The 26,069-nt window shown below is 39.8% G+C and overlaps 1 protein-coding gene across 2 annotated transcripts in view; it reads left to right on the plus strand.

The window, feature by feature from the left end:
- Positions 1-26,069, plus strand: part of GUCY1A2 (guanylate cyclase 1 soluble subunit alpha 2) — a 171,033-nt gene that overhangs the window by 107,805 nt on the left and 37,159 nt on the right. For both annotated transcript variants that reach the window (XM_066989833.1, XM_048078173.2), the window contains exon 6: positions 3,216-3,359. In XM_066989833.1, the coding sequence (XP_066845934.1) occupies positions 3,216-3,359 (144 nt within the window). The remainder of the gene's footprint in view (positions 1-3,215; positions 3,360-26,069) is intronic.

Here is a 26,069-nt window from a genome sequence, read left to right on the forward strand (position 1 = left end):
GAAGCTTGACATGAGCCAGCAATGTGCACCTGCAGCCCAGAAAGCCACCCATATCCTGGGCTGCATCAAAAGCAGCGAGGCCAGCCAGGCAAGGGAGGGGATTCTCCCCCTCAGCTCTGCTCTTGTGAGACCCCACCTGGAGCCCTGCAATTAGCTCTGGGGCCCCCAGCACAAGAAGGACATGGAAGTATTCAAACGAGTTCAGAGGAGGGCCACAAGGATGACCAGAGGGCTGGAGCACCTCTCCTATGAAGACAGACTGAGAGAGTTGGGGTTGTTCAGCCTGGAGAAGAGAAGGGAGACCTTACAGTGGCCTTCCAGTACCTAAAGGGGGCCTATGGGAAAGCTGGGGAGGGACTCTTAGTCAGGGGATGGAGTGATAGGACAAGGGGGGATGGTTTTAAACTAAAAGAGGGTAGACTTAGATTAGATATAAGGAGGAAATTCTTCACTCAGAGGGTGGTGAGGCCCTCGTACAGGTTGCCCAGAGAAGCTGTGGATGCCCCATCCCTGGAGGTGTTCAAGGCCGGGTTGGATGGGGTTTTGGGCAGCCTGGTCTGGTGGGATGTGTCCTGGCACATGGAATTAGATGATCTTTAAGGTCCCTTCCAAATCAAACCATTCTATGATTCTTTGATTCTACAGTTATCTTGAAGAGCATCAAACAGAGCTGAATGCTGCTATTTTTAGCTGCATTGAGTAGTACCTTCCTTTTCTTCTAATGCTATTGACATTTACTCTGATCAGGGAATTATAAGAAGTCATGATGCTTTTTGAGAAGGGATTGGGAAAAAAATAACCTCTGAGAATCGGAAAATTTGCCAAACCTGATTTTGAAGGAGGACTGAACCAAGGTTAAAGTTTGGTTAAGATTCAGCATGGAAATTCCAGTTTAAATACTTAGTCGGCGAAAATCTTAGTAGAGGCTGAAACCAGTCACAGAATGGTAAAGCATTGGACAATCTTATCAGTAATCATCACATCTGGCCTTAACTAGCAGGTCAGTCTCAGCTGTCCTAATCATTCCCCTGGTACTCCAGTATTTTCATCAGAGGAGTTTCATAGGGACATACACTTTAAAAGGTATCCTTCAATGGTACTACTATAATTTTTATTTTCAGAGTAAAGCTAAAACGAGGCAGCTGGATTCTCTTTTTCCTGGTAGTACTCTGATATATATGATGCAATTCTGATGATGCTACTCATTCTGTGAGTGCAATTTAGCTGTTAAATTGGCTTACATGGTTATGGAAATTTCTGAAGGGGAAGATGCTAACAAAATAAGTATGTCTGCCTGCATATTGCAGGAACAGTATGTGGTCTCAAATCTATATTTACTTAAAGTGGTGTAATGCAACAAACTTTAATAGAAAAGTCATTATGAAATTAAGTCATTCAACAAAGAGTAAAATTTGTATTTCATTTTTTGTATCTGTCATCATAGATTCAGCTCTGTGTGTAGTAATGCATTAATTTCTGATCAAACTGGTTATGTTCATCCACAATTTTAAGGTTGACAATGTCCATCTATTAATTCTTCCTTCTGTAGTTGAAAAATTTTGACCATCCATTTCTTATCCATCTAGAGTGTCTTTTTTATCTTGATACTTTTTTCTCATTGTGATCATGTGTTTTGTTCTCCAGTTTGTACATTTTCCACCCACCCATTGCAATGTGCTTGCCCATCCATCCATCTTTGAAAAGATGACCTAAACTGCAGGGATTTGTCAGTCTGCTTCTCATGGACAGAGATCCTGACATATAGACTGGGTAAAATGGGCAGGCAGACAGGGGTATTGATTGCTCCCACATGTTTCTCTACATGCAAGTACTATTAGGAGCTTCTAAAAGGGAAGATGGCTAGCAGATGCCTCAGCTCTCAGTTCATGAGAAATCCTGAGCTGCTGCTGTATATCCTCCTGTATGATCACCAGGAAAGACTAAGGAGTCAAACTTGGCAATGGGCTTGTAACAGCTTCCAACTTGCTCATACTGCTGTTCTAGATTCCTGCTCTGGATACATTTACATATAAATGCTTACTTTTCAAGATATTACCTTTAATTCTAGTTCTCAACAGTGGAAATTAATCTGCAAAGGTCGAGGTCTACTAGTATTAGCAGAGTCCCTGCAAAAAGTAGAATCAACTGTATTTATTTGTTGAGTATCTCCTTGCTTAATGCATGCTTCTTTCTCACCCTAATCTTCGCTGAAGCCTTTTCTGCCATTCCCATAGTGTTGTGGGCAGGGTGAAAGCCAAATTAGTGATGTAGCAAAAACCAGACTAAACCTTGAGGGCTGAGTCTGCCTGGGCATGTGCTCACAGACTTTGTGTGGAGCATGCTGCAGATGTGAGGGCAGGCAGACTACAAAACACAATGCTGTCAATAAAGCTGCAGAACTCAAGGGCGTCAGTGTTTCTCAAGCTTCCTTCATCCAAAGCCAGAGGGCTTCTGTAATTTCCTTTGTTCCTGCTTCCTCCTGAGGGACAGCTTTCTTTAAAGAAAATCTAGGATGAGTGATAGGTAAGGCCTGTCTGAAGAGACCAGAGGGAACAGTCTGCTGAACTTGATGCCTGAAGGTAGGGAATTCAGAGTCAGGTAGCCCGCACAGTAGAGAGAGGCAACATTTCTTATTTGAAAATAACAGAGACAGATGCAGTCAAAAGTCTGTCGCAATAACATCTATTTTTAAATTCTTCCCTATACCAGAAAGAGCTCCCTCCTAATGAGAAGTCATAGACTCTCGACTGTTTTTTATGGTGACATTTTGCTTCTTCTAATTCTCTTCCTAATGTACTTTTCTAGCAGAGCAAATAATAATTATGAGTTATAATCATGTGGTACTATTCTTACCAAACAACAAACTCAACCGGAATAGTGCCAACCAAAGCTGCAGGCAATTTCTCATTTAGGAAAATAGAGTTTTCTGCATTACTGCTATGGAAAAATGTCATATTTCAGCTGATGGCATACATTGTTCTAGACATAATGATCCCCTTTGTTTACAATGTTGATGAACCACTATGCAACCGCTTGTCAGGTTTTGACTGCACCTGTTTGCAAACTCAGGTAATTATGCTCCGTTGTCTAATTGCTTATTTTATGGATGTTTTGCTCACACGTTTTTAAGCAATGCTACTTGATTGCAGATAACTAATGGTAGCGATCTCTTCTCATTATCGTACTTTAACATTTGATTTGTCTGATTGCTGCAGGTGGAAACAATAGGTGATGCGTACTGCGTTGCGGCAGGGCTCCATAAGAAAAGCCTTAGTCATGCTAAAGCCATTGCCCTGATGGCACTGAAGATGATGGAGCTTTCAGAAGAGGTCCTCACTCCAGATGGGAGCCCTATTAAGGTAACCCCTTTGCTCTTTATTCTCAGCTAGTCAGTGGTACATTGGCCTGATTAATTACATTGTTTTCTGTTGGTAGAAATCTACTGCTAGGAAAATTTGAACTTGCATTAAGATTTCACAGTCTTTTTTGTGAGCATATATTTCACTGGAGCCCATTGACAATCACAGCTACTTAAGCAAGCACAGCAGATGACACAAAATCAGTAGAGACCTAAAATGCACATTATGCACATTTTGGTGAATGTAGGGATCTACTTTGGACTAGCTGTCACTTTGTCATATGCATCGAATGCTTATTTGTAGCATTACGCACAATTCGGTGCACTCCTGGAGCCTTTCTTCTAGTTCAGTTTAGTGTGAGAAGACAGTTCACATGCTTCCGGACTGTCCCATGCTACAAGCCAAAACGTGTGATGGCATTTGGAAACACATTTCAGAAGTAGGCTCCTGATCTGAACTTCAGCACTATTGTGGAGTCACTCAGTTCTGCATCTCTGAGGGGCACATGTCTCTTTTAAAAATAGTTGATCTGAATAAAAGAGTGTGTGGACTGCCTGCTCTTTCTTGGTGGTAATGTACTTGCTTCCCACACAACTCCAGTTCTTTCCACTAGATTGATATGGGAGGCAGCAGGAGGTGGAAAAACATGTCCATTTTGTACCATTTTAAAGTTCCACTCTGCTCTTCTGCTGCTTTTGATCTTGCACTGACCTTGTAGCTGCTAGCATTTGGAATGAGTAATATTGAAGTAAAAGATGGAAATTCAGTGGGGAAAAAAATCCATGCATTTCTTTTACAAGGTTTGGATTACATATTGTCTTCATTATGTGTACTCACTCCTGTTTCTGGTTAAATTGTTCTTCCCTTAACGCACACTTTTTGTTTTCAGAGGAAATGGAGGGATTATTTAGAACAATAATTCAACACTGTCTAAAGCCTATAACAAAAGCCATATGTAGCTGGATAAGAAGGCAGGACAGAGTACCCATGGGATAATTTATATCATTGTCGAGTTGCACTTTGCAAACTGCAATTTCTCTTATCTATTAAAAATGAGGGTTGCAACCATGGATTTTTTTTCCAAGAATTCGAAGACATTTTGAGATTTTAAAACTTGACAGAAAATAGATGAAACTCAAAAAAATATTCAGTGCTGCTGAGATGCTTCTTGAGCAATGAGATTATATATTACTAAGTTCCAACCTTTCTCTATTAATTATTTATTAAATCAAATCTTGAACTATACTACTTGAACTCTTTGTATGTGGTGAATCAAGAGAGCTTTAATCCAAATGAATTGTTATGCCCTGAAAGGAGAAAGGAGAGTGTGGACACAACTCATCCAAGCTAGAAATTCTATGAAATATGGCAACACAATATTAAAATGAAAATATATTAAGTTCTGGATTAAATATTTCCATTTTTTAGTACTGATGGTTTGGTTGATTTTTATTTTTTATTTTTTTAATTCCAGAAGAAAATATTTATTTGATTACTGCAAAATGTCCACATATCCAAAAGCATAACTTTTTGTAAAAATTCCTTCGACTATGGATGTGGAAGAAAATTTCTGGAAAAGTTTACATGGGCATTTATCAAACAGAATAAGCATTAAAAGACAAATGTTTTCTAAAGACTGAAGAAGAGATAGCATTTTAAGTTTTGATGTAGCTAATCATTTACCAATTCATGAAATTGGTATTCATTTACTCCAATCAAAATAGATTTTCTAGATTGTTTGATGATTTCTCTATTTTTCCAGTGAGTATATCTGATTAATACATTCTATCTAAACTGTCATACACTGCCTTCCAGATCCTCTCCAACTTCTTACTTTCTTATGAATGGTTCCTGCAATCACAGGGAAATTATGAAGGTGTATGTTTTACTCTTAGAGTCACAGTTTGTGGTTGTTTTCATTACTACTGTCACTTTTCTTCCGGAAAATTCTTTATGGTTTCAGTAACTGCATACGAAAACTTATAAAAGAAAGACTATGAAGACAATGCATGGCAAATATGCTTGCATAAAGAGTAGAATGCTAAGAATAACTGCATATGTTCAAAAAGTCCTAATGAACTTCCCTTTGAATTCAGAACTATCAGTTCATCATAACTTATGCTGAAAGTAGAGGTACTGAGAAGGTCCTCAGTGGGCGTTAGTTATCCTGTTTTCAGTTCTAAGTGTGAGTGATTTCAAAGCTGGAGGGCTGGCGATACCAACTAATCACACCTCCAGGGTGACAAAAGCTTAGGAAGTTATTGTTGCCTTTGTAGTGAGCCTGCTAATTCATGTTTAAAAAAATGTATCATTTAGAAAGGCACCTTGATTAGATTTTAAATATATCAGGGTTAGGATTCCTCTCACCTGGATTTCTACTCTGTAAAACTATAGAAATAAGGACTTTTGGAGAAGTCTACTCTAATTTGTCCTAGTTTAGGTATCTACTCTTGCATGAGATGAATCACACCCTAAAAATGTGTATTTTCTCAGTTGTCTGTAAGGGAAGTCTGTAGACCTAGACTAAATGTGGCTGTCTACACTGTAAGCTTCTACACTCTGTCAGATGAATCCTCCTACAAATGGCAAAGAATGCATAGTTTTCTTGCTGATTATGTCAATGATCGTCACAGTTAAAAGCGTATGTACTACTTCTAAATTGAATTGGCATGACTAACTTCCAGCCAATGCTGAGTTGCATAGAGTGGTCCCTGTATTCATTAGTTTTTCACAAAACTGTGAAGGTGTCCATTGTGCCACAGACTTCTCTTAACGAATACACCGTGTGCATAATCCACCTGAAGTTTAAGGAACCCCTAAGTGTGTGTAAAAGTTACAATAGTCTCAGCTCAGGACCATTAATAGGAAACTTATTGCTTCACACACCTTGCAATTAGGCCTCACCATTAAGAGTTGAAATTTTAACTATTATATATAACATTAACTGTAAATGTGAAGTATACTCTATGAACTGTGAAATGGCCTCACTTCTAAACAGTGAACTACGATGTATTGTAATGTGGCTACTTAACTGGTCCTGTTGATATGGATGTCAAAACGAGTGCAGTATTTTGACTATATTTTGACCTTAATTCATATCTGTGATTCATGTTACTGAGATCAATTCACGTTCCCTGAGTCCTTGCCAGAGTTTCAAATATAGAATACTGATTCAGGTTTTGTTTTCTTGTATTGAAAAACCTGTATCAGTGTTTGGATATTTGAAAACTTGAAATCAAAGGGCACTTTTCCTCATGCTGAACTCTCTTTTTGATATTTTTGACAGTTTTCGTGAACAACTGTGATCTTCATTCTTCGTGATGGTTTACTAGCTATTTTGAAAAAAATAAAACAATTACTTCACCAACTCTGAGACAAATTTTCAAAACATAATTCCTAAAAATAAGGGACCTTCTGATCTCAGGAGTAAGCAACTGTGTTGTCAAGTTCTCCCCCCAAAAACTGGCTGATAAACCTTAACTGAACAGGAGGAAGTTATTCTCAGCCATTTTATATAATATGTGACACCACAGTAACTTGAAGTTTGATTTCTGTTAGTAGGCAGATTATTATAGAACAGTTATTCTGTTGTGACTGCATCTTCTAATAAGTAAACACGCTATAGTCTTGCTGGTGTTTGCACTGGATTTCTTTTCCAGAGGCATACCTCTTGTTTAAGTTCACTGAGATCAGCAACGGAAAATGAGTTCAGAAGTTATCCCTCAGCTTATTGGGGTGTGACTGATCATCATGCGCATTTAAGATGGCTAATTTATTACATAGGCAATGTTTTTTTTTAGGCAGACTCAAGTTATGAATCTCTTTGGGTTGTCCTGCTTGCAGAGATTTCAGCTCTAGGGAAGCCTAACACTGCAATTATGAAATGTAGTGCTTTTTATTTGATGATTACTCAATTAAATACATCTGACTTTATGATTATGGTTTACAGAATATATATATCTTCTAAATTACTTTGATGAATATATTTTGTTGTCATCTCAGGACCGAATTTGCCATAATGTAAATATTTACTTTTTGTACTGCTTGAAATGATCATCCCCTGTGATAACAGCTTATTGACATCTTACTGAATTACACTTACAGAGCCCCAGAGAGGGACTCAGGAAGTTAGGGAGAAAAAGTAAATGAATGAATGAAAAATACTATAGCACATAAATGGGAATTTAGGATAAGATTTTCACCTGTAACGTGCATTAGCAGACAATCAAATTAGGTTTGTTATCTGGGTTCACAGTTTCCATTTGAAAGTATTCATTATACACTTTATGAAAAATCTGCCCCTTAGAGCAATACCTGTGTGACTAGCAAGTGCTGATGGGCCTCAGGATGGTGCCAAGGTGTATGAAGCAGGTCTGGTTTATATCCAGCCCCTGGTCTCACCCTGTGAGTCAGAGCTCCTAGCGTGCTGATCAGGGCACCGTGGTGTGCAGCTGACATGTACTCCAGCATTTATCACTTCCAGCATAGCCAAGCGCAGTGGAAATGCACAGGCAAGAGTGAAGACCCCAAGCCTGCACTCCTTATACCAGCGTGAATAGCCTGTGATTTGCACAGTAATGAAAAAATTTTTGCAGAGAGAGAGAGTGGGTTATATTATAGCAGCCTCCAGAAGTCCTATCATCAGTGTTGTAACACAGTCTGCTCTTTTTGAAAGAAATATTTGTAACAGAAAATGGGCTGACAGTTCTCCTGTGAGTGATGGAGGATACAATATTTTTACTCAGTTCTATTTGAGGCAAAATCCCATTACTATAACATGAGCTAAGGCCTTAGTACAAAAGAAGGACTTCTGGCTCAGAAAATGCTTGTAGAATTGGATGTATGTTTTTATCCTTTTGGCAAAATGCATTTTAGTCTAGCAGCTCTCATCTGATTTAGTGTCTGCGCCACTAATTATATGTAGTGCCCTATGACTGTAGTTTGAAAATATTGATTTAAAATTCCCTTCTACATTTAAATGAGCATTACTTGAATTTAGGATATTCTTCATATTTTACTGGATTTCTTCAGATAAAGTGGAAGCGTGTTAATTTTAATAGCTAGAGATAATGCTGTAAGAAGAATTCTCCAGAACATAGACCTTTAGAGATAAAGGTCACAAAGCGTATCTCATTTAATGTGTTTAAACCCATCAGATATTATCAATGGCATCACTTTTTATCATGCTTCAAATCCTGCCCAATTATTTAATAAGCAGTGTGTATCCCAAAGACACGGAAAGGCCTCCTCTGCAGTTTGTTGTTAAAAGGACTGGTCTGGCAGAACATACCTAGTTTTGACTAATGAGATTTTCCTGAGAGGTTATTCTGTCAGATTGCCAGCTTTTTTTTTTTTTTTTTGCTTTTTTTTTTTTTTTTTTGCCTTTTTTTTTGCTTTTTTTTTCCCACTGTGTGAAGGTGGTCCTAGTAGGGCTGTGAAGAGATACAGAACTGGGAACACACTGAGGAAAAGTGAATGATTTACATGAAGCTGGAGAAATTAACTGCAATTATGTAGACTTGTTATATACAGGTAATCCTAACTAAAACATACAGTTTGGACCATACCACAGTAATTCAAAACATGTTTTAAAAGATGTTCCACTACAGCAGAAAATTGTCATGTATATTTCAGATTCTCATGTTAATAATAACATGAGAATTAGGCCTGTAAATGCTTTAATCAGAAACTGAAGCAAACACATACCCTCAGTCTTCTCTCTGCTTACCTGCTAAAAACTAGTTCATGAAATAATCTAAAGTGGAGGAGGTTTTCTAGCTGATGCTGGCTTCAGTTGGATTAATTAATTCTCAGGTGAAGTAGATGGGACCTTGTATTCATTGGGATTGCAAGGCATGTGGTCTAGTCCTTGGCTCAATTGTTTCCTTGTTATCAAGATACGCTGCATTTGCAGCTTCTAACTTTCAGATGTGCATTGCCAAACCTGTTTTCCTATTGGATTTATAAACTACACTCAAACAATGTAGTCTGGTACTAACACTATCAACACAAGAGCCTGTCTTTGTCTTTCAGCTAGCAAAAGAAAAACAGCATGGCAGAGGGAGATTTTCATATTGAGGGTGGGATTAACCTCATCTAATTTCAAACACTGACATTGTAGGAAAATGCATCAAAATAGCTCCCTCTGTAAAAAGGGAGAATATAGGTATTTTAGTCTATACTCATCTGACATGCTTTCAGTGTCTACTTCATAATGAAATATTTGAATGAATATTTGTCAGGTAAGTCCTACCTCCACGGTGAGCAGGCTAATGAGCTGTCAGATATATGGATGATCCCAATGGAGGGAGCTGGACTGAAACACAGGTTCAAATCTTTGTTCAGTCACAGCCTTCCCATTTGAATTTTAGATGTTTTCCAGGCATTCCATACTTCAACTTCCTAAACATACAATGTAGGTGAGAGCTAATGCTTTGCAAGTAAAACCATTTCTGCAGCATGCCTAAGTTGTCTGACTTTACAGCCATGCCACTGCATTAGTTTGGGTTTGTGTTGTCTGTTTATATGCCTGTGTTTGTGTTGACTGGAACAATGAAAGCCTGATTTTGATAAACCTCTGATCTCTGCTTCTGAAGCGGTAACTATTAATAAGCATGAACTCTGGCTCCTGAGTAAAGGTGTGAAGAGACAAAAGGGCTCTCTGTGCTGTAATGGTTCATGCCCCCAGTGAGAAGGACACATGGCAATGGGCAATGAGTTTTACAGATTCACAGATTCACAGATTTCTCTAGGTTGGAAGAGACCTCAAGATCATCGAGTCCAACCTCCGACCTAACACTAAGTACTCCACTAAACCATATCCCTAAGCTCTACATCTAAACGTCTTTTAAAGACCTCCAGGGATGGTGACTCCACCACCTCCCTGGGCAGCCCGTTCCAATGCTTAATAACCCTTTCGGTAAAGAAGTACTTCCTAACATCCAACCTAAAACTCCCCTGTCGCAACTTTCGCCCATTCCCCCTCGTCCTGTCACTAGGCACGTGGGAGAATAGACCAACCCCCACCTCTCTACAGCCTCCTTTCAGGTAACTGTAGAGAGCGATGAGGTCGCCCCTGAGCCTCCTCTTCTCCAGGCTGAACAAGCCCAGCTCCCTCAGCCGCTCCTCGTAAGACTTGTTCTCCAGACCCCTCACCAGCTTGGTCGCCCTTCTCTGGACTCGCTCGAGCACGTCCATGTCCTTCCTGTAGCGAGGGGCCCAAAACTGAACACAGTACTCGAGGTGCGGCCTCACCAGAGCCGAGTACAGGGGCACAATCACTTCCCTCGACCTGCTGGCCACACTGCTTCTTATACAGGCCAGGATGCCGTTGGCCTTCTTGGCCACCTGAGCACACTGCTGGCTCATATTCAGCCGACTATCCACCAATACTCCCAGGTCCTTCTCGGCCAGGCAGCTTTCCAGCCACTCATCTCCCAGCCTGTAGCTCTGCTTGGGGTTGTTGCAGCCCAGGTGCAGGACCCGGCACTTGGCCTTGTTGAACTTCATGCAGTTGACCTCAGCCCATCGCTCCAGCCTATCCAGATCCTCCTGCAGAGCCTTCCTGACCTCGAGCAGATCGACACACGCACTTAGCTTGGTGTCGTCTGCAAACTTACTGAGGGTGCACTGGACGCCCTCATCCAGATCATCAATAAAGATATTAAAGAGGACCGGCCCCAGTACCGAGCCCTGGGGGACTCCACTAGTGACCGGCCTCCAACCAGATTTGACTCCATTCACCACAACTCTCTGGGCCCGGCCATCCAGCCAGTTTCTAACCCAGCGAAGCGTACGCCAGTCCAAGCCCCGAGCAGCCAGTTTCTTGAGGAGAATGTTGTGGGGAACGGTGTCAAAAGCCTTACTGAGGTCAAGGTAGACCACGTCCACAGCCTTTCCCTCATCCACCAAGCGCGTCACTTGGTCATAGAAGGAGACCAGGTTCGTCAAGCAGGACCTGCCTTTCATAAACCCATGCTGACTGGGCCTGATCGCCTGCTTGCCCTGCAAGTGCCGCGTGATGACCCTCAAGATAATCTGCTCCATGAGCTTCCCCGGCACTGAGGTCAAACTGACAGGCCTATAGTTCCCCGGGTCTGCCCTCCGGCCCTTCTTATAGATGGGCGTCACATTGGCTAGCCGCCAGTCAACCGGGACCTCCCCCGATAGCCAGGACTGCCGATAAATGATGGAAAGCGGCTCGGCCAGCTCCTCCGCCAGTTCTCTCAGTACCCTCGGGTGCATCCCATCCGGCCCCATCGACTTGCGCACATCCAAGCTCCGTAGCAGGTCGCCAACCATTTCCTCATGGATAGCGAAGGCCACATCCTGCTCCCCATCCCCTTCCACCAGCTCAGGGCACTGGGTGTCCGGAGAACAACCGGTATTGCCGCTAAAGACTGAGGCAAAGGCGGCATTAAGCACCTCAGCCTTTTCCTCATCCTTAGTAACTAGGTTTCCCCTCGCATCCAGTAAAGGATGGAGATTCTCCCTAGTCCTCCGTTTCGCGTTGATGTATTTGTAAAAGGATTTTTTGTTGTCTTTAACGGCAGTAGCCAGATTGAGCTCCAGATGAGCTTTGGCCTTTCTAATTTTCTCCCTGCACAGCCTCGCTACATCCCTGTAGTCCTACAGTGTCCTTTTAGTGTGTGTAGCATCTTCTGCCTGCTCATTAAGTGTTCCCTTTTGCATTATGGTAATATGGCAGTTGGGCCCAGAACACAAGTAGAGTGAAAGCACTGACGTTTGCTTGAATATATGCTTTTTATGAGTTTCTAAATGAAGCAGCCATTCCCAAACGTACAACGAAGGAGTGTACTTCAGTGAGTGTTATCTGTGTAATCCTTTTCAGTGCGTCTTGCCTTTTTTTAATTTAGATTGTGGCGTGCTAGTTAGTGGTCCTCACCAAATGTGCATCTTTACGTAAGCAGTATCAGGTTGTCTGCTTTGTTTTAAGTTGTTGAAAGGATGACTGCTGATGCAGGCATTCTCATCAGCCGTGTGTGAAGAGCTGCGGCGTTACTGCAATGCTCCTTCCTCCTTCTGTGGTCTCCTAGCAACTTTGCCTTGTACCTAATGTCTAAATCAGCCTCAGGAAGGTATATAATATCCTACTTCAGGCTGGATAGCCTCAAATAACTAATTTCATTGTGTTAAAAGAAAAAAAAAATCAGAAACAGTTCCACAAAAGAAAGACTTTCATTAAGAAATATTTTGACTAAAAATGGATGAAGAAGCCAGTGCAATGGTGTTTAGTTTTACAGGCTTACCAACATTTGGGCAGCATTACTCCTTTGCGGAGCCTTCAGAGCTGCACGTCTCAGGGCAAAGCTCAGTGCTTTTTCTCAAGAGTGCACATTGGAAATGGTGAGCCTAAGCCAGCTCTGGAGACAGTTCCCTGGACTTGAGTAGAGTTTCAGTTCCTGCTCCATACCTTACTTTGGAAATGCAAAGTGAGAGAAGCTGGTCTCCATGGCTCTCTAGGCTTCTGGGAAATTGCAGAAATTGCAGGTTTTATTAGGCTATCCTAGGGGAAAAATTAAACCTTCCCCAGTCCTCCAATCATTTTCACTCAAGTGTTTCCTTTTGCCTGATTTTAATAATAATCTTTATTATTTCAAAAACCACACCCATTATTTTCAACTTCCATTCTTTGGAAGGGACTTTATCATACCCAGTTATATATTACGCCCACTGTATGACAATGTTACTGAATATGTGTTGCAATGACAAGGGTAAGTGGGGTTTAATATAACTACTAGGTGCACAACAGCAGCTTTGTGGAAGAGGTTGGTCTGAAAAATCAGACGGATATTTATTCTGCTGAAGAAGGATGTTGCCCAAAGGGTTGGTTAGTTTTTCAGATGGCATGCATTTCTTGCTTTAATCAGGTAGCAGAGCAAAATCTGTGGTAGATGATAAAGGTAGACTTTTAAAGCTACCAGGGCTTGATCCTCCACAGCACGAGTGTCAGCCTGCTGTGGTTGAAATTGCAGGGCATAGAAAAATGATATCAGGATTGGCAACACAATGTAAGCCCAAGTTGAATTAATTAATTACAAGGCTATGAAGATATTCTTTTTCTGGCTGCTGGGAGGAAGAGACCTGAAAGATGAGCAGAGAGCTAATTAATAATGTGTGGATCACTGGAAAGAGAATTTGCCTTTGGACCTGGGCATTCTCCTCTCATGCATTGCTTTCTTTGACATTGCTCTCCTAAGAGCAGGAATCACAGAATCATTAAGGTTGGCAAAGACCTTCAAGATCATCTGGTCCAAGAGCCCCCCTACCGCTAATATTATCCACTAAACCATAGCCCTAAGTACCACATCCAACTTTTCCTTAAACCCCCAGTGATGGTGACACAAAGCCCCATTCTGTCTACTCTTGTCTCCATGGCAAAAGTGAAACATGTAAAAAACAGGGTACGTACCCGGGGCACCTTGTGGACTTTTCTATTATTAGTTCACAGTGACTACTCCACGTTCACAGCAGTTCGTGATTCACAGGATTTGGGTTTAACTGACTACAGAAATGCATCTGTAATTCAGTCATATGTCCTGTTCACTAAGGCAGGCAAAACCTTGCTGTGATGGATGTACCTAGTTCATAAGTTTGTCCACGTACCACACAGTGAGCGTTCATTACCTCCTCCACTGGACATAACTAAGTGCAGAGGGAAGACCAGAGATGGTTTAAAGATTTAGTTCCTGCATGGGATTTGTGGCCACAGGATGTGCAGCTGGATTGCAGGGTTAGGTTTAAGGTCACTGGTCTGATTCTCACGGTTCAGCGGTTGTTCCAGACACAAACGCCTCCAAGTAATGTACCATATGTCTGGCTAGTAGTAGAGCTGGTTGGGAATTTTCCATGGAAAGCAGTTTTTGGCTGCAAACACTAAATAATCAAAACCAAAAACCTCCATAGAAATGCCTGGCCACATTGTCGTAAGTCAAGAATATAAAATTTTTATTTTATGAGATTTTTTTCTTTTGCTACAGAACAGCAAATAGATTAGTGACTAGAACAATCAACTGAAAAAGAAAAAGAGAAGGAATTAAGACAGAGTAAAGGATTGAAGTAGTGTCCTTTGAAAAAAAAAATAAAAATGTTTTCTTGGCTATCGAAGATGGAAGATACCCCATGAAAAACATTTTGTGTTGGGGCAGTTTGCACAGATATGAAATTGCACATTTTGGTTTAGACTTGCTCCACTCAGTGGTGTACTTCCATGCTGAAGCTGAAATTTTCAACTCTTACTATTGCCATCAATTCTTAAACTTTTTATTCAGGCAAAAGAAACTAAGCAAACAAACAAAAAAGCAGGAATCAATACAACCCACTAGGTTAATAAATAATCAAATCTGAGATGTACACTGGAACTTTAGGATGTTGACATTGTTCTGTCTTCAAAAAAACAACAATAAATGTTTACAAAGTGAGAATCACCATGTGTACAGTGATATTATGGATTTGAAAAAAAAAAAAAAAAAAGGTCAAAACATTATATAATTTAAAGTTACCATGAAAATTTAAAGAATTGGGCTAGGGAACCCAGGATGGCTGAACGCTGAGCTTTTATTTCTGCTAAGTCAGGAGTCTACGTCCCTGAATATATGATCTCTTCTTCCCTCAAGTGTGTCTTTCTGTCATATAAGACCTAAAAGTCAGGTTTCCGCTATCAGCTACGAGAGTATTTGTCCTGTCTCCTGAGATGGAGAAGAGATGGAAAACACTACACAAAAAATAAATCAAAGTATTGATAAGACAAAATACGCAAGCGTATGAAAAGTCACGGAAAGTAAATAGTAGTACGCTGAGAAGCAAGCACAGATTTTTGCATACAAATAGTGCTGTATTGGCTTTCGTGGAGTCCAGCCACATATGCATGAACAGAAAATGCTGCTAGTTTTGAATTGCTTCCTCACTGAATTAAAAGGCACAGGTGCTCTGACAAAGACCTCTGAGTGGGAATTAGAGGGGAAAAGACTTTGCCCTTTACAGCTGTAGAGGTGGTCTCTACCTGGATGTCTGTGTTTCCAGCTGCTGAGATACTGCCAAGCAGCTGCTGCCCTGTGCTGTATTGCTACAGCATCTGCCTCTCCTTGTGCTTCAGTGTCCAAGCTGTCTGCACCTGATTTTTGGTCTGCTTCTCTTAAGGAAGCCTCTTCTGGCCCATGCTAGTGATAGGAATGAGGAACCTCCTTTACTGTCCTCTATCAGGTATGTTGTCTTTTCCAGGCTGTGTAGTGTTTTATTTTCAGAACCACCAGTACTTCACCAATGTCCCTTCATTTTCTTTCTTTCTTCCAAGGGTCCAAACAGTGGAGTTGCCTAATCCAATTGTTTTTAACTGGGGTCATACAGTGCCATTCGTTTGTGTGTTTTAGCAGGCAAATCAGCCTCCTTTTATCTGACCCTTCTCTGTAAGCAAAAGATGGTATGTACCCAGGAGCCCTCCGGTGTGGAGAAATAACACATCCTCCTGGATAATGCAACTTGGGCATTCATTGTGCTAGGTGACAGTGCTAGCATATCTCCCTCCTCTTTCACCCTCATGCAGATAGGAGAAAAAGACCCAAGAAATGTCCTCTTTTCCATTTTCGTCTCCCCTCTCCTTTGTTTCCTACTGCATGGATACTTTTGAATGAGGTCCACTAGAAGTAAAAAGAAAACAACAAAAAATGGAGCTGAGCTGCTCCATGCCTACTTTTTTTATACTGCATATGTTCTGTTATGCATTTCAAAGGTGTAGCTCTTGTCTATTCTCCATGACTGACTAGTTACCTTGTCCCTTTGTCAGGTTTCTCCATCTGTTAATATAATTTTGCTGGGAGGACTATGCTTGCTGCAGAAAAGGGCCCCCACCAGCCTCCCTGACAGAAAGATTTTCCATCTTGCGAGGAAGAGCACCTCGGTAACCCTTGTCTTTTCTGGCCCTGAATTGACAGCAGAGCCTTGCACAGATTCCCAGAAGAGCTGCCTTTGGGTTGTGTCTTTCTCAGCCCCACTGGGTAGTCCTGTAGATATGTTAACCTTTATACAGCTCTGGCTCCATACTTTGTTGTCCACAGTTAGGGGATTTTAGAGGCAGCTGCTGGCATCCCTTTGCAAGACCCAGGCAAAGCAGTTGTATTGTTTAATGAGAATTCACTACTTTTCTTCCTCCATTCCCTCCAACACACACACTTCTGAGAGTAAAAGTCAAAGTCTGCTGTTTTAAGCACCATTTAGAAACCTCTATCACATAACTGTTGTCATTATGCTGTGCTAAACAGTGAGTCATGATGCTGTGCTATATTTGAGCGAACAGTTCAGATGGGGGGTGGATGCCAAAGGATAATACTTGGCCTTCTGTTTGAAGCTGACAAGTTCAGAAACATTGTTCAACTGTTTTAGAATAGTTTCGTTCCCTGAGGAAGAATGTATTTCCTGTCATAAATAAATCCATAAACTAAACGTTTAATGGTATTTCAGCTTCCTTTCATATGAGACATAGAGCATTTTGGAAAAAATGTCAGTACTTCAGAGGAACTTGCGACAGCTTCTTCTGTTCAAATGTCGTCCTTAAATTTAAACTAGAGTAAAAGTCATTCAATGTAAATAAAGAGCTTCAGAGACTTCATATTGAATAACCTGAACTTTTCTGTAGACAAAATGATCTGTATGTTCTGGTATATCTCATGTCTAACTTTGGGTTTTGCATTTATATTTGGGAGAGGATAGGAGAGGAGAGGAGAGGAGAGGAGAGGAGAGGAGAGGAGAGGAGAGGAGAGGAGAGGAGAGGAGAGGAGAGGAGAGGAGAGGAGAGGAGAGGAGAGGAGAGGAGAGGAGAGGAGAGGAGAGGAGAGGAGAGGAGAGGAGAGGAGAGGAGAGGAGAGGAGAGGAGAGGAGAGGAGAGGAGAGGAGAGGAGAGGAGAGGAGAGGAGAGGAGAGGAGAGGAGAGGAGAGGAGAGGAGAGGAGAGGAGAGGAGAGGAGAGGAGAGGAGAGGAGAGGAGAGGAGAGGAGAGGAGAGGAGAGGAGAGACATTAGTTTTTAATGGAAAAGAAGAAGAAACAAGACAAAATACTTTAAGGATGCTCAGTTAATATAGGGGCTTTTTAGCTTCTTCCTAGCATGTGAGCTTTTTGATTAGGGGAATAAAAAGAAAGATGATGGGTTAGGTTGTACTGGAATTTCTCCCAGGTGGCAGAACTTGGAAGCATCCAAGAGATTATTATCCAGCATGAAGACATGATTCTTATGTGGGTTTGAAGCTTTCTTACAGGAAAAAGAATCAGCCCTGAGGCAGAAGATGAGAAGTCATAGATTTCTGAGATCTCATTTTTCATTCAGGGAAAGTAAATATCCATACCAGCAAACACAAGGCACTGGATAATTTCATTCCTATTCTTGCTGAGATGTAGTTTTCCTGGAGTGAACAAGATAATCTTGACATTCAGATAAGGATTATAACACTACTTAAAGTTTCCACCGTTATCTTAACATTTAAAGAGACAGAAACTGATTAAAACAAAGCTTATCTAAAGTGATGATATATTTCTTTTCTTGAAATTTGACGTTCATCTGGGAAACATAAGATACTCTTTATAAATGAGTATACTTCCAGTCTTCTGTGGAAGTAGAGACATCTCTTACATCAATTGGAATGGAAAGTGAGTAATTAAATCCCTAAATGCCTTATTAAAATAGTGTCTTTTATGAAATATTGTTTTTCTTTCCATGACAGCTTACTTGGTAGTAGGTGATGCATTTAGAAAATGGATGAAAACAAATAATAGCTACCTTTACCAGAAAAAAAAAAAAGTCTAAAAAATAGGTATATTTTTGACCGTGCAGTTTCTAGAATTCTTTTGGTGAGGAGCTAACTGCTGTTGTTACTACTTTACTACTGTTATTTCTACAGGCTGGTCTTTTAGAAATCACACTGTGACCACAAACAACTCCTTACAGAATTAGGTTTGTATCTGTTGTGAGCGTCAGTCTGTTTTGCTTAAAAGACACAGATTGAACCTCACCTTCAAGAATTCTTTTCTGTTTTTGTGGTCTGAAAATCAGGCCTCTGCAGGGCATCTGAAGTAGGACAATTAAAATCCCTACCCACTCCAAACTGTGTATAGTCAATTGTAAAAGGTGTTTTTATGATGCGTGGTTATAGGATTGTAGTCTTTTATTTATTTGTGATTTTTTTTTTTTTTTAGTTTGTGGTTGACTTTTTATCTTTTCCAGTTTACAGAGCTTTTTATACACCAACTTCAGTAACTAGTTATTGTACTTTCTTCCCAATATTATTTAAAAGTCATCATCTCACAAAACACTGCTTGCTTAAACTTAGAAAATAGCATTGCTGATCAGTTCTGGGTTTGATCACAATTCCTACTGATTTTATCAAAAATAGTCCATGGGTTATAAGTATTGGAAACATTTTAAACTTGGTTAGCTACCTATACATTTGTGCATCTTAGTGGTTTGGGACCTGAGCTCAAGTCCTTTGACTTGAGTACAAAATCTTTTACACTTATCTACCTTTGTTTAGCCTTTGATTTTCTGAGGTGAAGCTGTTTCTGAATATCAGTTTGCAGATACTGGAAGACATATATATAGAAAGACTTAAAATTTTTGTATCTGTATAACAAGTATGTATGTGTTCAAGGATTTACACAGTGTTAGAACTGTATCATCTTGTAAAACCAAAAATGTGTGGAATGTCTCTTAGGCATTAAAATTGGCATGAGCCATAATTGCTCTGCAAGTCTCTGGATTTCTCTTTTTTCTCTCTTTTACTTTTATGGGAGTAAATAGATGACTGACTCTGAAGGTTTAATCCAATCTGTGAGAGCTTTTGCTTATAGGATACTTGACTATCTGAAGTGTTGAGTATGTTTTAAAAATAAATTTTATTTCAGTTCATATTCAACTATGGAATTTGTATTTTGTACGAACTGCCATAGTTGTGTTGAATTAAAAAATGATGGACTTGCATCTACCAAATCACTGCAGACTTTCAAACTTGTATGCATTTTGCTGATACTTGTCTGCTCTAAACTGGTCTATTTTTGATTCTCTTTAAAACATCTATCTTTCTGGACTTACTGAAGTGAATACTAAGAGATATTCACCTAAGAAAATTAGTTAATAGCCAAGTCCGTGTCCCACACATAATTATATTTAGGTTTAGGTAATAACAAAAAAACTCTGAATCATCATAACAAACTGAAGTCGTTCCTTAAATATAAGTAAGTATTCCATATCTATATAATATATAGGTATTTAATGAAAGGCCAGATTCAGAAAACCTGTGTGTGACTGATCTGCACCCACATGAGCAGTTTATAGCCTTACAGACTAGTGTTATGGTTAATAGTAAGAATGATCGTTGAATGTCTAATTTTACCACTTTTCAATAGCTCATGTGTTTTATGGTTAAAAGAGTATGCTTATATCAAAGGGAAGTACAAATCCCATAACATTAAAATCTAGTAGGGAAAATGTATTTCAGTAATCCCTTGAATCTGTATGAACTGACAAGGACTATAATCAAAGTTTATTGGATGAGTTTGCTTCAAGACACCTACTATACAGAACTTGCCCTTAACATATCAGGCTGGGAAATCTCTGAGTAGCTTTACTGCTCAGACACATAGCAGTAGGATAATTATATTTAAAAAAATAAAAATAAAATTGTTAACTTCAAAATACGTTAGTGGAGCTACATTTTATAAAAGAGAAGCCAATAACGTGTTCAAGAGAATGGGAGTCCAGACAGTTCAGACAGTGTTTTCAGTTTTGATGTAGCTTTTGGGATAATCGCAATGTCAACTGTAAAGCCTATGGAAGCCTGAGAAACCCATACAGCTTCAAAAAATACAGTGATGGATATTTTCTGTAGATGTCACTTTACTTTGTTAGCTTCTGTGCATTGAGGCAACATGAAAATGTCTCCAAAATTAATAACTGAGTCTTTTCCTATATAAACTTTCGACACATACTAATTTTAATATGGACAAGATATATTACACACTGAAATATTGTTGTGGGATGAAGGCAGTTCCATTATTTTTAACTCCAAAACACCAGCTTCCATTTCACTGGGCTACCTGTGCATAAGAACTTTCTCAAAGGTGAAAATTAAATATGTTGTAGAGTTTAAACTCAGGGATTTTTGTTGTTGTTGTTTTATTTTGTTTGCTTGCTTGTTTGTTTTTTATATTTCCGTATGTGTTTACCACAAAACCTCACATCCCTTAGGAAGGTATTTGATATTCAAATTTACAGTCTCCCTTTTCTTAAATTTTTGGGGAGAACAAAGCATGATTATATTATGTTTGGCACTGTATAAAACATTTTCTCTGCCAAAATGAAAAGAAAATTTTCACAGGCTCCAGTGAGACTTTCATTTAACCCCATTTGTCTCCAGGGTACTGTCCCTGCATACTGGGCTCATTCTTCAAGTGTTGCATCTACTTTCATGGCCACAGTATTGGACTAGATGGTCTTTTGGTTTGATACAGTACAGTTGTTTTTATATTCTTATCTAATGTATTGCCTACTCCTAGTCACAGACCTCTGCAGCTAAATGTCAACTTGTTTTTCTGAAGAAATGACACACTTTATAGCTAGGATATCTTAGATAATAAAAATAAAATAAAAAATAAATAAAAAAATGTGTGTGCTGTGACTGAGGTCATGGCATCTATTTCAGTCTGGTTACCCTACAACATTTTATGGTTGCTTATGCACTGCCATTTCCTCCCTGATGGCTTAGTAGAGAGATTGTGAAATTGCTAATTATAAACATATTGAGGAGACTATGACATCCTTCTTCAGTTTGCAGAGCTTTCATTATTTCTGAGCATATGCCAAAGAATTTTTACCCTTTTGTTTTTCATGAGATCTTCCTTGATTTTTTCCATTCGTTGCATTGTGTGAACATTGTGAGTATTGGTTACCTAAATTATGTGACATCTTTTCTCCCTGGACAGAGCAAAACCTTCTAGTGCATGAGAATGAATGATAAAAAAGCTAAATAAGGACTATTCTTGTTCACACACAAACACTATTGTTTACAGGAGATGAGATTAATTTTGTAAATATCTGTTCACCAGTAAAGTGTTTAGTTGTGAGTGTTCATCACTAGAAAGAAATGAACTGTCATTCAAAATCAAAATGATTGTTTGTAAAAATGTATTTTTTTGCAGAGTGAAGAAAGGATATTCTCTTAGTAGAACTGTCTCTCTAGTTATGGCTACACAAATTTATAAAGCCACACTCTATAATCTACAAACTGTAATACACTTAAGAGTTTCCAATCTAGTTTTCAATGAGGCTTACCATGGTATTCTGCATAGTCATCCTACAGAGCTCAGCATACCTTGATGTAGAAGCATGAGTCAGGCACATCATCCTTTTTCTGTTTTTTGACTTTTCTGTAAGTAGAGCCAGTTGAAGCTGAATCCAGCAAAGAGCCACCAAGATGATGGAGGGCCTGGAGCACCTCTCCTATAAGGAGAGGCTGAAAGAGCTGGGACCGTTCACCCTGGAGAAGAAAAAGCTCAGGGGGATCATATCAACGTCTATAAATACCTGAAGGGAGGCTACAAAGAGGATGGATCTGGTCTCTTTTCAGTGGTGCCCAGTGCCAGGACAAGAGGCCAAGGGCACAAATGGAAAGACAAGAGCTTCCCTCCGAACATCAGAAAATACTATTTTTTTATTTTTATTTTTTTTTACTTTGAGAGTGACCGAGCACTGGCACAGTTTGCCCAGAGGTGTTGTGGAGTCTCACTTCTTGGAGATCTAGTTAGAAATAAATGTATATTTGAGAATGATCTCTATGTGTAGGGGACGTCTTAAACCCAAAAAATCTCTCTGTAAATGCCTTTATTTGGAAGGACCAGATAGCAACAGACTGCTTTTAATTTGGTCTTCTGAAGACAGAAAAGCAACATGGAACCCTGACAACTTCCTAAAAATTATTCTCTGTAAGCTCCCCACACTCCTCTCCAAAAAAACAAAAACAGAAAGAAGCCAATAGGAAAAAATTTGGTTAGTGGTTGTATACCTCTGGAAGTGATTTCAATCCGTGTGCATAAGAATCATGCAACATCAGTAGAAAGCACTAAAATTCGTGGAAAGGGGTTTGTGCTACCAGTTTTGCTGCTGCTTCCTTTCCAAGAACACAAGATCAAATCTTTAACTAGACTTGTGTTTTCCTCAGCAGGAAGTGGGGGTGATGCAGATGTGAGTATAGTTTATTTTGCCATAGAGATAAAGCATTCATTTTAATTCATTTTGTTTGCAGACATTTCTAAAAGTCCATCTCTTGATGTGTCTTGCACAGTAATGGCAATATTATGAATAATGCCCTCACATCCTGATGCAACTACTTCCTGAATATACTTCCAATTTAGTGGGACAAGGTTCCAAATTGAGGAAGTGACTGATAGGTTCACCCATTACTTTGGGCTAGCAGAAGATGTAGCCTTTATAGCCCAATATCATTATAGCCATTATACTTTTCCTGCATTTGCTGTGACACATCTGGAAGTCTGGTATGTAAACGAGTTGTGCATCTTTGTAGTTGCTCATAAGTTGCACTATGGACTTAGACTGTTAAAATTTAACTTAACATTGGTCCTCTCTCTCTACACTCCTCCTTTCCCAAACTTTTATTTTGTTGTGTATTGGAATTTTATTTTTGAGGTCTTTTCTGTAAGTAAAATTCTTGTTTATATCATGTGATTATGCCCAGGCACATAGGTTATAGTATTTAGGTCTTGGAAATTCCAGCATTTAAAATATCCATAGATTAATATGGATTAACAGGCTTTGTCATCCTTTCTATGAATGCTGTGAAAGAGGCCTGTGTTTTATTTTCTGTCTTGTGTCCTTAACTGCTACAACCTCTCCTCCCTTCCCTATAGCTGTTCTCCGTAAACTCAGGCATCGTAACCAGCCCCCAGCATACTGCCCACTCACCAGCTTGCATTCCTCTCTGCTATCCTACCTTTTCTTTGACCCAAATAATTTCTCAGACAAACTTTGTGTCAGTGAAAGTTAATTAAAATGGTTCAGACACTGTTTTTATGCAATTCAGGAGACCTGCTGCAGTGTGCTGTCAGCTATTGGTGTCAGCATGGGGCTAACTGGGTGGAAATGCAGTCAGCCAATTCATGCGCTGTGATGGTACCTTCTGTTTTAAACTTTGTTGAACTGGACTGAGGTAATGTCAGAAGTAACATTTGTGACCTCCACAGAAACTGCGTGTTATCGAAACTGCTTCTTTTAGAAAGAATTTTGGGGGAGGCTTTCCAGGAGTCTCCAGGTTAAGCAGAAAAGGTTCTGTTCCTATAAAAAGTATTTAAAAATCCATTGTATGCCATTTTTCTAGTGAATCAGTTTGTTTAAATAATTTCAAGGACATGTAGAGGGAAGGAGGAACTCTTGCTGCTGAGTCACATTTTAAGGACAGTTTTATTATCACCTTGTCCTTACAGGTAGGATGGCAGACTAAGGAAAATGGAGCTGCAGTGAAGTAGGCTGGGAGATGAGTGGTTAGAAAGCTGAGAAGGACCTGGGAGTACTGGTTGATAGTCGGCTGAATATGAGCCAGCAGTGTGCTCAGGTGGCCAAGGAGGCCAACAGCATCCTGGCTTGCATAAGAAGCAGTGTGGCCAGCAGGGCTAGGGAAGTGATTGTGCCCCTGTACTCGGCTCTGGTGAGGCCGCACCTCGAGTACTGTGTTCAGTTTTGGGCCCCTCACTACAAGAAGGACATGGACGTGCTCGAGAGAGTCCAGAGAAGGGCAACAAAGCTGGTGAGGGGTCTGGAGAACAAGTCTTACGAGGAGCGGCTGAGGGAGCTGGGATTGTTTAGCCTGGAGAAGAGGAGTCTCAGGGGCGACCTTATCGCTCTCTATAGGTACCTTAAAGGAGGCTGTAGAGAGGTGGGGGTTGGTCTATTCTCCCACGTGCCTGGTGACAGGACGAGGGGGAATGGGCTAAAGTTGCGACAGGGGAGGTTTAGGTTGGATATTAGGAAGAACTTCTTTACTGAAAGGGTTGTTAGGCGTTGGAATGGGCTGCCCAGGGAAGTGGTTGAGTCGCCATCCCTGGAGGTCTTTAAGAGACGTTTAGATGTAGAGCTTAGCGATATGGTTTAGTGGAGGACTTGTTAGTGTTAGGTCAGAGGTTGGGCTAGGTGATCTTGGAGGTCTCTTCCAACCTAGATGATTCTGTGATTCTGTGATATGCTGCCATTAATTAGTGCCTGTGGTCTACAACAAATTTAATTCAATGAACTTTTGAGGAACCCACCCTCTGCATAGCTTTGAAAAAAACTAGCAAAGACAGAAGACCAGAAATACACTGGCAATTAAAGGAGAGACAAGATATCAAAAGTTGTGTGTTCCAGGTTTACACCAGTTAGCTCAAGTGTCCATAAGAGTCTAGTGAAAGCACCACAGGATATGAACTCAGCAGAGCTGATTTTTCTTTCACCTCAGAAGACCCCATGTCACAACAGGTTAAAAGCAAAGAAACCTGGAAAGGCACCCCTTTGTGCTTGCCTTTTTCTGGCATTTTTTCATAGGTGTTGATGACTGCCAGGATGGTAGTCTTTAAGGCCATTTGGGCTGACCCAGTTGCAATGCCATGCTTTTACGCTTATATTGAGGCAAGCACATCTTAAGAAAGTTTGCAGTCTCTATGACTCACTGAAAACTTAGAGTGCGGGCTTAGCTTTAAAGATATTCCTAACAGAAGAATTTCAGCTTTTTCTTGGTTTGGAAAAACAAAAAAAAAAAAGAGTTACAAAGATCTCAAGTTTGCTTGAATATATTTCTTTTGATGACTATAAAAGTGTACTTCGTGGTCAACAAGTTCTTCACACCTTGTTGTAATTTTAAAAAACTCTGCATGCTTTTTGAAGTGCTATGTTCTATAATTTAAAGGGACATTAATTAAATGTACACTTTAAAGGAGAATTACTTCTTTTTGCTTACATTCACTTATTAAGTTCAGCTACATTTTTTTTTTTTTTACTTTATTCACATCACAGTTGCTGGTGTGAATAAAGCCCCTGTTTACTTTTATAGAAAATAATTAATTGACTTCAGAGAAGAGAAAAGAAGTTTTCATTATTCTTCCCACATTTCTACTATAGGGAATGGTGTCTGTGGAACACGTAGTCTGAACATTATTCATCTTTCCCATGGGGATTATTAGAAGTGCATTAGGATTTTCTGAATTTGCTTACAGACCAAGATCAATTTCTAAGTAAGACTAAATGAAGAAAAACTGCGGTGAGTTATCAGACACAGTCCACTGTACTAGCTGCTTTATAATGAGCTTTGAGACACACCATAATGCAGTCTATTGTTGCAAGTATCTTTTGTACTCACACTGCCTACCTTTTATAAAGTAATTAGAATTTAACATGCAACAGCTTTGAAATGTATGAAGCCAAATCCTTAATGTGGGAAGCTTCTGGGATTAAACAATTTTGCAGAGAGAAATCTTAAACGTGTTTTGACTAATTTCATTGAAGGTTCATCTACAGCATTTTATATAAGTGAATCTATTAATTTTATGGGCCTTACAACTCTAATTAACGATGTCATTGTTTTCATTTTACATTTCAGTCCTGAACATTTTAATACAGCCATAACATTTTTACTTAGTAATGAAGTAATTGTTATAAAATGTCAGTCG

This window comes from Anser cygnoides, chromosome 1 (genome assembly GCF_040182565.1).
Source record: "Anser cygnoides isolate HZ-2024a breed goose chromosome 1, Taihu_goose_T2T_genome, whole genome shotgun sequence".
NCBI lineage: Eukaryota > Metazoa > Chordata > Aves > Anseriformes > Anatidae > Anser > Anser cygnoides.